This window comes from Hevea brasiliensis, chromosome 6 (genome assembly GCF_030052815.1).
Source record: "Hevea brasiliensis isolate MT/VB/25A 57/8 chromosome 6, ASM3005281v1, whole genome shotgun sequence".
Taxonomy (NCBI): Eukaryota; Viridiplantae; Streptophyta; class Magnoliopsida; order Malpighiales; family Euphorbiaceae; genus Hevea; species Hevea brasiliensis.
Window position 1 is genome coordinate 24,076,192 of NC_079498.1, and position 15,569 is coordinate 24,091,760.

The following is a 15,569-nucleotide window of genomic DNA, read 5'->3' on the forward strand; positions in this document are numbered from 1 at the left end:
AAAAAGAAAGGTTTTGGCAAGCTTGGGAGTAGCTCCAACAAGGTTGGTGACCAATCTCCTTCCATTCTTGTTTAATTCATGTTTATTAACATGAGATAAATGGAAATTATAAGAAAAACAAAATAAAACTTATGTATATTCACCCCTACAATTTTGGCAGCTTAAGGGTGGTTAGGGTTTGATGAATTTACTTGAAGTAAAGTGTTTATGAGCTGCCCATAGCATGAGATGAGTGCTTGAACATGTAAGAGTAAGTGAAATGCAAGTGTGATGCATGAATGAACCTTGAAAATGTGGACACTTGAACAACATTAGGGTTTGCTCATGTAATGGTATGTTAACATTGTAATGGTATGTTAACATTGTAATGGTCAATTAGAGACCATTTGAAGTGAGTAAGGATGTTAGAGATGAACTTAGGCATGCTGCCCTTGGTGACCTGCAGGACTGGTTGTGAGTCCAACAGGTTTGAGCAGCTATAACTGGAGTTTTATAGGTTTAATTGGTGCAAGGCTAATTGAACATAAAACTAGACACATAATGGCACAACTTTGATGACAAAACCCTGCCCAGAAAACCAAACCAAGTTGACCTAAAAATTACCCTAATCCGGGTGACCAACATACTATCCCTGGAAAATGACCAAATGAACAATGTTTGTTCAAATGGTCATAACTCAGTGTAGAAAAGTTCAATTGATCTAAAATTTTGCTATCAGAAAGCTGAGACATAGCCCTACAACTTTCATGAAGAACACAAACTCAAATTCTGAACCTAACCAATTCAAATTGCTAGTCCAAGTTAGGACACCAAATCTTGCAGAACCAAATTGCCCAGAAATTTTGGGTACAGGTCAATCAGACTAGTTATAGTAAAATGACCATAACTTGATCTACAAAACTCCAAATGGAGTGATTCAAAAAAAAAATGTAACTAGACACAATAAGAAACAACTTTCATGAAGACAATTTTATCAAATTCCTACTGTACAAATGATCAATGGAACAGTAAATTTAGTACTTGAAATCTGAAAATTGTGAATAACTAGCTTTGAAATGGAATTGACAACCAATGCCAACAACTTTGGAATGCAAAATATGGTATGTTGGTGATATTTGAACCAATATACCTATTATCTGTAACCCCCCGCTGCATAGCTCCTAGGTAGAGATTTCATCGTCTCTGGGACTGCTGGGACAAATAAATTGAGATTAGAATCACACTTAAGACAACTTGAGAAGCCATAAACACAAATAATTAGTAATGTTTAATTAGTTAACTATAAATAAGAAAAACAGAATAGAAGAAGTTAAGCGAGAGTCAGTGATGATGTGACTCTCTCTAGAGCGCATGCAAAACAGCCGAGGAGTCACAATGATGAGTGACCTTCTGAACGCATCGCAAAGTCATTTTAAACTCAAATTTCAAAAGTAAAAAAAAAAAAGCATCTTACTTAAGACTTATGAACACATGAGAAAAGAGAAAATCAAAAAAAAAGAGTTAAGCTAATAATTAGGTCGTGGAGCGGAAGAAATATGAAATTATTTGCAAAAATGAAAAACGATGAACTAGGGGGGCAATTTTGACATTGAAGAGAGTGACACCTTGACCTAATCAAATAAAAGCGGAGAAAATAAAATTTGAATCTAGAATTATATTAAAGAACTAATAGAAAAAGATAAATAGAAAAAAAAAGAAAGAAGTTAGAAAAGTCAAAGGTGATGACATCATGAATGATGTCATAAAAGATTAATTAAATTATTTTATTAATTTTGGATTTTTGGTCTTCAAAAGGGATAAGATTAAAGAAAATAAAATAAAAACAAAAATTATTTTAGCTTCCTTATTCCTTTTGTTGCCCCACCCTCTCCCTCTCTTCTCCATGAAAGTTTCTTCCATTGCTACACTTACTCTTTTATTTGCTCCACTTAATCTTCATAAATCCACTAAAAACCTTGTTAGAACTTGCAATCTCAACTTAAGCACAAGGATTACAAGAAGAAAGAGGAGTTAAAGATAGGGTTTGGAGGATTTAAGAAAGGTTAGTGTGCTAACTTTCAATTTTCTACTTCAAATGCATGTTTAGGTATTTAAGTTAGCCTAGAACTTGATTAAATGAAACAAATATGGGGAAGGACCATTTCTTTGAAATTTCGTCCAGCTTAGAGGAGTATGATTTTGTATGGCTTAAGGTTTTTGAATGAGTTTAGGAACATTACTTAGTTGTTTGATTATCATTAAAACCATTATATTTAGTTAATTGCATGAAATGTATGAGTTAGGGTTTGAATGCTAGGGTTTGTGAACCAAATTTTGGAGAAAGGCTTAAATGATGACTTTGGTCTATTATGAGATGAAAAATGGTCAATAATGACTAAAAGAGATGTGTGGGAATTGTTGGAATGAAAACCAAATTCGAGGTCAGTCAAATGGTCATCTTCTTGTGGACCAAAACCTACACTGAAGGACCAAGGACGGAATTTTACAAGCCCAATTGATATGCCACCAAATGGAGATGAAAATAGACATAAAATAGCACAATTTTTATTAAGGAACCATGGCCAAAAACTGACTAAAACTTAGTGAACCAATTGACCAAAGTGAAATGAGAGTGAGTGCCTCCAAGATTAAATCGACCAAATGAACAAAGAATCGTTCATTTGGTCATAACTCGAGCTAGAAAGGTCAAATTGACCTGAAATTTTACCAGCAATTAGATAAGATATAGATCTAAAACTTTCATGAACTGTTCATTTGGTCATAACTCGAGATAGGAAGGTCAAATTGACCTGAAATTTTACCAGCAATTAGATAAGATATAGATCTAAAACTTTCATGAAGAACACCACCCCAAATTATTCAATTAACCCATTCAAATTATTAAGCAAAGTTGAGTTCTATCACTGACTGATTGATGAAATTCCATTTATTTTATAATGTTTGAAGGGCTATATCTCTCTTCTAGGAAACGATTTTTAGCGATTTCTGAACCGATGGAAACCTAAGACATAGTAGAACATTTCATATGAAGAAAGTTAGATCAAATTATGAACTTAACTTGATCAAATTACTGAACAAAATTGGACTAAAAATCCATAAACGAAAAAAAAAAAGATGGCATGAGGCGTGGCGTGCGAATCGATTTTTTGGCTATAACTTGAGCTACAAAACTCGATTGGGGTGATCCAAAATGAGAATACACTTAAGACAATAAGGAACATTTTATATGAAGGAAGTTTTGGCAAATTCTGAGCAACAGTAGATTGACTAATGGAACAAAGGCAACTTCTGAGCACTAAAACCAAAAATTGGCAATTTTGCCAAAATGACTTAAGCTTTGAGAAAATGACCAAAACCAACAAGTTTAATGGCCAAAATGTGGTATGTGGGTGAAGTTGGAGTTCTCATACCTATTAAGCCTTAAAAAGTCAACAATTTGACTTGAATAGTGTAGTGAATAATAACTTTGAAACACAAAAATTTCAAGAAAGTCAAATTATTACACGTTAGAGCTAGGTATAAGTGAAGTTAAATTTATTTTTGGATTTATGTTAATATGGTACTGATTATGGTACTGAAACACTATAAAATTGTGTGTTTGGAAGAAAAAAGAATTGGGGGGGAACCCAAGGAGTCAAGTTAAGGCCAAAAGGCGACTCATTTGAGGTTTGTGCACAACATCTCTATGCTTTAAAATGTGTTGATAAAGTGAATGAAATATGTATTTTACATTTGCTTTGAATTATTGAGAATTTATTTGTGACATTAGTTATGATGTTTTGACTTAAATTGTTGGAAGTTATTGTGTATATTTGAAATGACAATGTTTAACAAATTGTTAAGATAAGTTTTGAAATCACAGTATCATGACCATATATTTGAACACCTCACTAACACGATTAGTGGGGGTAATTAGTTTCGAATTTTGATTCCTTCTCTGGAGAAGTGTTGAGGTGTGCCAGTAGAAGAGGATGTGAATGGATATCCATATATTTGAGCTAGCTAGCCTTGTAATGTGATTTCTCTTTAGCCTTTGGCTATTGAGATTATATTTGTTTCGAATGGCATGATCTAACTCTGGGATTTATGAAACGTGTTTTGATACTTCGAAATGAACTTGATTTGCATTAAAACCTCATAATTCATGTTTTGTGTTTAATGTTCATGTTTAGTCAAATTTTTGGAAAAAACGTGATTTATATTTTGCATAAAAATTATTTTAGTATGTTGTGTACCTACCAAGTAGTACCTAGTATAAAATATTATTTATTTGCATCTGAGATGAGAAGAGAGGAGGAGCAGAGAGTCGAATGAGGTGTGAGGAGTCATCAGCTTGAAGTCTTCGGGTATAATTTATACCCTAACTGTAAATATTTCTTTTGATGTATATATTGCACATAAATGTATGGGCATGTAAATGGGTTTTGAGCAGCTTGTACAAAAATTTATATGAAATTTGTAATAAAGTTTAGTTATATTTCTTTTGATGTAAAGTTTATAAGAATGTATATAAATTATTTTGTCTTTAATGAAATATGAGTACAACTATTTTATTTAACTTGAATGAAATGGATTGCTAATATTTTGATGATCATTGGATAGTGGATTTGAAATTTGAAAGTTGATAAATGTGTTGAGAAATTGATTGGGATTGAGTATGAAATTGGAGTAGTAGTTGAGAAAAATTTTTAGAAGTGTTTTTTACAGGTATTTGAAGAGTTTTTTTTCAAAAAAAATAGAGGAAACTGTCAAAATTTTTATAGAAATTGCGGAAAATTAAAATGGACAAAAATTTTTACTAGTATTTAAACTTGAATAAATGGTTTTTAATTCCTACCAAAATGCTCACCACTTCCAAAATGTAAGAAAATTGTTTTAAAATCCCTTGTAGGGTACTTAATGAGTTATCGGTAAGTGAAGTTCGGTAGTTCATTAAGTATTCTACGGGATCATGTTATGCCTTACGGAGGGGTAAGGTGTGACATTATCTATGAAAAAGTCAACATTTTAGTTGACTAATGAAATGAATAGTAACCTTACATATAAAGTATAAATATTTAAGAAATGACTTTGTAATATGCCCTAGTAGGCCTAATGTGATTAGTTTGGATGTGGCATGCTTAATGGGGGTTCGATAAGCGATGCTGCGTAGGGTTGGCATGCTAAGGGTTCGATCGATAAAGATCTGCGTATGATGTATGGCTCCATGCCATTCTCTATGATAGCTTATATGGCTATACGATTATGATGTTATACTTGGCTTTATGCCTTGCTTGGCTTTGCTTTTATTATTTATTGCACACCACACAACAAGACACATTGTGATGATGTGTGTGGCGGCCGAGGTACCGTATATAAAGCTAGTTTACCCGTTTATCTAGTCCGATCAATTTGTATAGGTTACTTGGGCATAGAAAAGTATAATTATAATTCAATTGATTATTAAAGAAAATAAAGAAATTAAATATCAAGATAAAGATCAAGAATGATTACAATAAAATAAAGAAGCTTAAAATCATCAAGAAAACGATTAACAAAATGCATGAAGGAGTTAATATAATAAAATGTAATCAGCCTTCGACTAAACAATAAGTTAGCAAATATTCATTTCTTATAAACACAATAACTAGGAAATTTTTGCTTTTATTTACATATTATATTTTCTTGTATTATTGGCATCACTAAGCTTTATGCTTAGCGCACGCGCTTTGCAACTGTGTGAGTTTTTGGTTGAAGGAGAGAGCCAGAGACATATGAGTAAGAGTAGTTTCACGATTACGCATATATGTCAGTGTCACCTCACAGACTACAATGCATTGGTAGGACACTAGGTCCCATTTTGTATTTTGTGATTTTTGTAAGTTTTGTAATTAAACTCTTATTTTATCATGTATATTTGAAACAAATGTAATATAATTTTGTATTAATGTAAGTATTTATAACTTTGTGTTTATAAATAACATATGAGAATTTATTTATGATTTGAGCATGATGATGATGTGAAATGAATGAATGAGAAATGGAAGAATTGTTGAGAAATATTGAGATTTTGTTGATATAATGGAGTTGGGAATGGTTGAAAACATATTGGAAGTGTTTTTTTCACAGATTCCGAAGAACTGTTTTCTCCATTTTTAGCCGGTTCTCCGTCGGATTTTCTATAAAATTTTCGAAACTCCAAATGAATTTATAATTTTAATAAATGAATTAAATGAGTTAAATTTCACAAATTGCACTTCATATCCATAAAGAAATAAATTAAGGAAGAATAAGAATGATTAAAATAAAATATGGCGTTCCAGTACACTGTGTGGCATATCTTGCTCGGCTACACTGTAGACGGGTAAAGGGTGTCACATTATATGTCATTTCTTTACATTTTTCTTAATAATTTTAGTAATAAATACATTAAATTATCTTATAACTCTTATAAGGTAGAATAAAATTATATAATTATAAAATAGTTAAAAAATATATTATATGATATATTTATATTATTATATTATTATATTATTATATTATGTTTAATCCTAAATTATACATGTATCTCATAGTTAAAGATTATATAATTTATAGATAGTTAAAAGATATATTTTATGATATATATTTTTTGAAAGAATATTTTATGATATGTTATGTATTAATAGAAAAATTTAAAACTTAAATGCCAATTTAAGTATAATTTTTTATAAAAATAATTATATAAAATTATTTTAAGAATAATTCGAACCGTATGGAGCCGAATTGGAATGAAAGAGTCAAGAATTGAGTCAAATCAAAATAAAACCAAAACATTGAAGAACTAAATTGAAACCAAAATATTAAAAGAAATTGAAATCCTACTAAAATATCAATTCAGTTCTGATTTCTATGCATACTTCAAATTGGAATCAAAACTGTACACTCTTGCTAAACATGCTAGGTGAGAAAACCTAGACTTTGAGACACAACCAAGGACCATGACTAACCAACCAGGAAAGATACCATAGCCAAGAACAGATCGACAACCTAACAAAAAAAAAAAAAATGGAGCATACAACTAATGGGCAATTCGAAGCAGCCAAGGGCACATAGCAACAAGACCCAACAGCCCAAGAAGTTAGATGAGAAGTTAATTCACTTACCGAATAATAATAATTAATTTTTAGCAAACTCATATCTCATTAGAAATTGATGGGCTACACATCGAGATAATCTTCTCTCTTTTTAACCATAAATATAAATAATTTTAGAATAAGTGAATGAAAAGATTTAAACTTGAAACATCTCTACTGCACCTTAAAAGTTGAAGGAGACCAACTAAGCTATCCTATAAAGAAGCTAAATACCTGTACTTTTGCACATGGATTTATTAATTTTTTATTTTTAGTATTCAAATGGTTAATGTATTTATATTTATAATTAATATTAATCAATTGTAATATAATAAAAATGAATTTAATATTATATAAATTATTAAAAGACATGTCTCTCAAATGCATAAAAAATATATAAAATGTTAAAAGAAATAATTATCATTATAAACTTTCATTAATATCCCAATTAATTAAAAAAACTATTAAGAAAAAGTAAAATAAAACATAAAAAAATATACTTCCATTTAAAAAATTACAATAAATTCATTTTAAATATAATATTCATTTAAAAAAAATTAAAATTTTGAAAGTTGAGTATGTAATTAAATAATATTTTCGGAGTGCAATAATATGAGATTATTTAAATAATATTATTTAAATTATACATTAATTATAAGTAAATAGGTTTAATGTAAGATATATTTAAGGAGATAATATTTTAATAATGATGCAGAATTCTCTCAAAAAATGAAGATAAGTTTTGAAATGGTAACAATGATATAAAATTTATATTTATTATTTATTATAAAAATAAAATAAAAAAGTGAAGTATAAATTATTATATAATGTTTTTGCATAAATGAATTAAAATTTATAACTATAAAAAATATTTTAATAATGTATTTAATCACAAAGATCTTATTTTTTAAAAATTAATTTTTTTAAAAAATAATAATTTATATAATAAAAATAAAAATAGTAATGATAATAAAATAATGATAATTAAAAAAAATTTAAAAAAATCAGTATAAAAAGAGTTATACGCTTATTCTTTATAAGGGTGATATGTGACAAATAATATTTTTGCATAAATAAATTTATAAAGAAAAAAGCAATATAAAATTTTAAATAATGTATTTAATCACAAGATATTAATTTTTAAAAATGAAATTAAAAAAATAATTTAAATCATAAAAATTAATTTAGTAATTCTAACAGTAATCATACTTTAAAAAAAATTATACACTCAATTTATGAAGAGTGACATGTGGCAAATTTTTTTGAGAAAAATATCATGTGACAGCACCATAAAAATACCTACATATATAAAATATGTCGGTGCCTTTTCCTTTCTTACTTTCTTTTATCTTTCTTTCTCCTTTAATTTCTTTGTGCTTTTTTTTTAGGGTGAAATATGAAGTAGACAGCTTTTTTTAAACATCAACAAGCAGCTTTAATTGGGCATCCAAAAACAGCTTTATAGTCAAGCTATTGCTCTTTCTCCTCCCTTTTCCAAAGTGTTTGCTGCCCTTTTGTTTTCTATCATTTCCATCCCCTGTAGGCTATACCATTCAATTTAATCTAATTAATTTCCATTTTTATATATAAAATTGCGTGGTAAACAAGTTCTTGAAGTTGAACTAATATTTTATCATAATCAAATTATTTATAAATTATTAAACTTGGAGTATAGCTAGTTTAGAGCCTAACCCTTCAATTTTTATTTATTTATATATAAATCTGAGAAGGATGGAATTGACATGAACACATCAAGAACCAAGAACCTAACAAAAGAGGCATTTTCATGCTCATTATCTTTTTCTTTTTAATTTTTTAGTGGGAAATCGATTAGGGTATTAAAAAAACCAGTTAATTGGTGATGCTAATTCAATCAATATTATAAAAGCATTAATGGTTCAGTTTGTACATTCCACTGGAGCTTCTTTACTTTATTAATTAGTTAATGACTTTGTGCACTTAATTAATTGCCTAGTAACTCTAAGCAAACTATAGTGCGGCAATAGCAATTAACTCAATAATTGAGTGCTTAGTGGTTCAAATCTTGGCAGCCTATTATATACACACACACACACACACACACACATATATATATATATATATATATATATATATATATATATATATGTATATTCAAAGTAATTCTTATTGTTTAATTAACCATTTTGAATTAATTTTTTAAAAATAATACACAATCCCTATGGTTAGTTAGTTAATTACATCAGGCTGAGGCTAGATAATGATCATCTTTCTCATGCAAAGAGAGGTTATATATATCAACAACAATAATTACACAATTATTATGTTAATCAACTATTAACAATAATGGCAATCAATAGTCAAGGAAAAGGGTACAAAAAGTTATGTGGTTGATGGACTTTTATTTGTAGTACCTAGTAAAGTTGACAAATTAAAGTTCATTTAGGTAAAATCATCACATTAAAAGTCACAATAATTTAGTCTATTTCAAAGCGCTATTGCTTTTATCATCATCCATTTGTTTGTTTTAAAACAAGAAAATATGTTCTTTGCTATGTTTCATTTATCCTGACTTAGTTAGCTGTTGAACAATTAGGATTCCATAACTATAATTATTTAATTTCTGGGAATAAATGTTTTATTCCTTCCCAAAACCCATCTTTCAATAACTACAATGTTGATTGTCATCTAGTGCTTGTTTTTTCCCCATTTAATTGTGATTTTATTTTTAATTTGCTGCCCTCAGATTTGGGTGCTCTGAATTTTCATACTATTTATTATCTTCTTTTTACTAGGAAAATCGAGAAAATGGGAACTCGAACATAGATCTGCTAAATGAGTAATATATTTTCAACTATTGAATTAAGCCAAGCTAAACCTATTTATTATCTTCTATGCTGTTAGGCAGTAAATACACATCTTATTATTTTGTGCTATTTTATTGTGAAGAAAACTTCAATATTTAACTCAAATGACAAGTGAATTTGTTACCTTACTATCTTATATATTAGAGTTAATCTCAATTGATGCATGAGCTAATCTAAAGATATTCTAACAGTAAAACAAATTATAATGGAGAGAATTATTCGCACAAACCTTATATCTTTTTTCCCCTTAAATACATAAATAATTAACTTCCTTTCAAATTTCATTCCCTTAATTTTCAACATTTTTATAAAAATTAATCTCAAATATGTTAATTGTTTAATTAATTATCTCTAATGGGGAATGTTATAATCTTATTAAAGTTAGGGTATATCATTCTAATAGAGTCGTCATTGTTGGTAAGGTTTTATCTGAATATCACTCTTAGTCCGAATGGGAGAAATCACATACTTAAAAAAAAAAAAATCTATTCACATAAAAATTAAAAATTCAATAACAATTAACAGACCACATTTTAGGTACTTCACTAAAACTACATATTATAGGCAAGCAGTTGCATAAGAGAAACATGCACTCACCCGTCCTTTATATGGTGATGGCTAAATATTATATATATATATATTTAAATAATGCATAAGAAGGCCAAGAATTGCATATACTAATAAAATATATAGCATATGAAAATGACCTTAAAAATATATAATACAAAGGATTGCATATATCAAATAGCTCCTTGCACTACTTGACCATTCCTGAACTCAAATGAAATTAAGTTTATTTACAAATAAGCTTCCTCTGGAGTCAAAGGGGGCCTCCCCCATTACACATGGACATCTCCCTCTTTGCTCCAAAAGAAACATATACACACTTCTTCCCTCTTCACCAACAAAGAGGCAATGATCAGCAGTCACCACCTCTAGACATGCAAAGCAACAACCACAGCAGCTACAACAACAACAGCAGCAACAACAATCATCCCCAGAATAGCCATACCTCGACGAGCCGGTCATCGGATTCCGGTGAGCCTTGTGGCTCAACAGCTAACAAATGGGCATCAAAGCTTCTTAGGGAGTGTGCTAGAGCCATCTCTGACAAGGATTCAAGCAAAATCCATCAACTTCTTTGGATGTTAAATGAGCTTGCTTCCCCTTATGGAGATTGTGATCAGAAATTGGCATCTTATTTCTTGCAAGCACTTTTTTGTAAGGCCACGGAGTCCGGCCACCGATGCTTCAAAACCCTAACTTCAGTAGCTGAAAAGAGCCACTCCTTTGATTCTGCTAGGAAGTTGATACTAAAATTCCAAGAGGTAAGCCCTTGGACAACTTTTGGTCATGTTGCTTCTAATGGTGCAATCTTAGAGGCCTTAGAAGGTGAAACCAAACTTCACATAATTGATATTAGCAATACCCTTTGCACTCAATGGCCCACTTTGCTTGAAGCGTTAGCCACAAGAAACGACGAGACCCCCCATTTAAAGCTCACTGTTGTTGTTACTGCTAGCATCGTAAGATCAGTCATGAAGGAAATAGGCCAAAGAATGGAGAAGTTTGCTAGGTTAATGGGTGTTCCCTTCGAGATCAATGTAATAAGTGGGCTAAACAACTTATCAGAGCTCACTAAGGAAGGATTAGGTGTTCAAGAAGATGAAGCTATAGCGATCAATTGCATCGGAGCATTGAGAATAGTTGAAGTAGAAGAAAGAAGTGCTGTGATCCGAATGTTTCAATCGCTTAACCCTCGGGTTGTGACAGTAGTTGAAGAAGAAGCTGATTTTACTAGCTCAAGATATGAGTTCGTCAAGTGCTTTGAAGAGTGCCTTAGGTATTATACTCTATACTTTGAGATGCTAGAAGACAGCTTTGCCCCAACTAGCAATGAAAGATTGATGTTGGAGAGGGAGTGCTCAAGAAGCATAGTTAGGGTTTTGGCTTGTGACTGTGAAGAAAATGGTGGTGATGGAGGAGGAGGAGAGTGTGAGAGAAGGGAAAGAGGAAATCAGTGGTGTGAGAGACTCCGTGAGGCGTTTACACCGGTTGGATTCAGCGATGATGTTGTGGATGATGTCAAGGCATTGCTTAAAAGATACAGAGCAGGGTGGTCACTTATGCAGCCTCCTCAAGGAGATCAAGAATCATCAGGACTTTACTTGACATGGAAAGAGGAAGCTGTGGTATGGGCATCAGCATGGAAACCCTAATCATCATCATCATCATCAACAACAACAACAACTTCATCTTCCATACACTACACAAGAGTGGTGATGATGATGATGACCAAGTAAAGTCTAAAGGGTATTAGCATGGGAATTTATTCAGAACCTGGATGAGAGAATTGATTGGCCATGAACAATTAGATTTGATGATGATGGAGTTTATCACTACTTTTTTTTCCATATCCCAGTTCTTCGTGTGCTTCTTTCATAATTATTATCATGCATGTTTGTATTTTTATCTCTATATGTTCAGGTACTTTGCTTCTCTTCTGCTTTATGCTTGGGAGTTTGTGTTGCTTTTTTAATTGCTTTTTAGATCATTGTATTTGTTTTAAGGTGTGTCCACTAAGTGCCTCTTTTTTCAGTTCCATACCATCATCCCATTTCCCCTTTTGGATTGCTTGCTCAATATCTTTCTCCTCAACTCTTAGTACTGGGGGAATTTGTAACAATAATATATATTTATATATATACATATTTATATATATGCGTTATCCAAGAGTTTATGAACCCAACTTTCTTTTCATTCCCTTTAAAGTATTTGAAATTATTGGTACAAATTTGCATATTTAAAAATAGGCAACATAAGCTCAGTTAATTATATATGTATATAATGGAGGAGTTTGGTGCCCAGTTTATTATATATTGCTCTGTCTGAGTTTTTGCTTTATCTTTTCTTTTGAATTTCCATGGCATTCAAAGAAGAAACAAGACCAAACTACCTCATCGGTTCTTGTTTTAATATTGCATGTCTACCAACCAAGCTGTTGGCAACTCTTCCAAATAGAATAAAAGAAATAGCTGCAGTGTAAGTTATCCAGAAAATGATTTATGAATTTAATGATGATTATGGGGGGCCTGCAAGATCACTTAATTGTATGATTAATTTATGTATAGATTACCTGTGGAAAGAATATATATCATTCATTGTTTTTTATTAGTTAATTAGGATATGCAAATCCTGAACTAATTATAATTAATCTTTAATCAATTTGCATATAGAAAAGTAGGATATGACATATTCTTTCATACTGCAAATTTAAAATGCTATAGCCCCCAATGACACAAAATTTCCTTTTCTCTAAACAAGCATGGTAATCTAATTGTTGCCAAATGATTTTATACTAGCTAGTTTTCTTGATCAAAACTTTGACGACCATAGTTTTAGATATTATACTGGGTATATATGCAAAATTTAGGGTATTTAAATCCCAACCTGATTATACCTGAATTTGTTCCAAACTCAATTAATAAATATATTTTTACTGTTTGTATAAGTTTCAAACCCATAGATTATCCAAACCCATCCGAACTCAATTTGTTTTTATATTTTAATCATATAGGAGATTCATGAGTTGGTACACAACTCAAACTAGAAAATATTAAAAATTATGGCAAAAAATTTTTAAATTTAGAAATAATTAAATAAACGGGTTAGAGTACTTATAGATACCCACTACTCATTTAGCTAAATGAGTTTGAGTGATGGGTATCCGGGTATTAAACCTAAACCTTACTCGAATTTATGACAGGTACTAATTTCAAATTTGAACCCACTCAAATCCAATTAAAAACTACCTAAACTCATTATTTTAGAATTAGGGCAAATCAAGTACCACTGAAACCCGCCCGACTATCATGTAGTTGGTATGCTAGTGGGTGGTAAATGGTGGTCAAGATAATTAGTTGATGGGGAATTAGCTAGAAACTACAATTTCAGAATATATAACCTAATTGGGATAAGGTGTGAAACATTCTCTTCACAATCTAAAGTAGGGTTCCATCCACTGGGACATGACTTTATTATGGTTATTATCAGATCATTTCATATTCCAATGTCACTACTCTATCCAGTGACAGGAACCTAACAGAGTGTCTCCCCCTCCCCTCTTTATCAATTATATATAACTTCTTCATTGTCAAACTACTCAATCACACATGTATTCGTCAATTTTATATACATAATGATATGAAGTTCTGATATGAATTGTTAGCCATAATACTCCTAAAATTGACATGAATCAGGGTATGTTTGGTTTAGTAATTGAAGTAGTGATAGAATTAACGATCTCAACGATTAAGGATTGAAAAATTAAAAACTGATAACTAAAGATTTCAGCTTTTAGCAGTACAATTATAATTACTTTGCAAAATTAATTTCAAAATTATATTTATCAAGCTGTCTAAATCAATGATTAAAAGTTTAAAATTGAAAATTGACTTAAGCTGAACCTAATTGATACTTAAAGTAACATTATATATTCTTTCAATCGAAGAAAGAACGAAGCGTCAAACCCATGTCCTCCACCTGCAAATAGTAAGCTAGATATTTCATGTCGGCAAAATACATGAGGAGATAAGTTATGAAATAAAATTCTTGAAACACTTATTTCTCTTAATATTTTTTTTAAGCAAAAAATATTATTATTAAAAACAGTAAGGAAAAATTTAACATAGAAAGCTCGGCTAAGTTTCTCTTAATCGCTGCTATATATGCTACTAAATTGTAGCCATAAATGGTTACATTTACCTTCTTACCTGTTTATATTAATGTTTAGAGATTAAGGAAGCAGATTCCTCCAAAATAGCATACCAAGATTAAAAAAATGATATCACTATTTTTATATTTAATAATTAATTCAACAATCATTTTTACTGAATACTTTGTTTTAAACTACTATATAAACAACTAACTATTAATCGCTAATATCTAGTAAAGCAATTGACAATTATTAGAATAGTTAATAGTTACTAGAAAAGCTATTATTGCCCAATAGAATTGTTATCGTAACAATTTTAATAGCAATGTTATCAATTTAATTAATTTCTATTGCATATATAGAGGTGCCTTAGCATTTTAGTACTGGAAAAGGGAGCAATAAGGATATAATTGTGATGAAATATAGAAATAAAATTGACATAAAGAGGAGGAAGAAAGAAATTAAAGAAAGGGACCAAGAAGAGACCTTGGTGGGAAACAGATAGAGTACCAACTAGATCCTATGTTTGCTACTCTGTCTAGTGATTTGAATAGCATATTTGCCTTTAATTACAATACACATGTACTGACTTTAGGCCAACATTATATAGTGGAAAACAACTTTTCTAGATTTTGATAAGACTTGTACTACTCCTCACATACATTTCTGTGTGTGTGATCATACACTTACTTCTCTTGAGAGTGGTTTATTTATATTTTTCATCAACATCACATGCGCACATACACACATACACTAGCGTCATATAGGCATGGACATATTTCTAATAGTAATCTCTTTTTTTTTTTTTTAAATTCCATTGCTTTCAATTATTTGTTTCTATCAAGCTTTTGAGAAGTTCTTATTGATTCATCTTCATATTTCTTTTATTATGGGTTTTTTTTTTATAAAATTTTT

At 30.3% G+C, this 15,569-nt stretch overlaps 1 protein-coding gene across 1 annotated transcript; it reads left to right on the plus strand.

Moving 5' to 3' along the window:
* Positions 1-10,688: 10,688 nt before the first annotated feature.
* Positions 10,689-12,451, plus strand: LOC110665247 (protein SHORT-ROOT). The gene has a single exon (XM_021825279.2). It carries the CDS (start codon positions 10,786-10,788, stop codon positions 12,157-12,159), a length of 1,374 nt encoding a protein of 457 aa, XP_021680971.2. The 5' UTR covers positions 10,689-10,785; the 3' UTR covers positions 12,160-12,451.
* The last annotated feature ends 3,118 nt before the right edge of the window (positions 12,452-15,569 follow it).

What these genes read in the sequence shown, in the direction of transcription:
- LOC110665247 (XM_021825279.2), top strand. Translation starts at nt 10,786, where the DNA reads ATGGACATCTCCCTCTTTGCTCCAAAAGAAACATATACACACTTCTTC.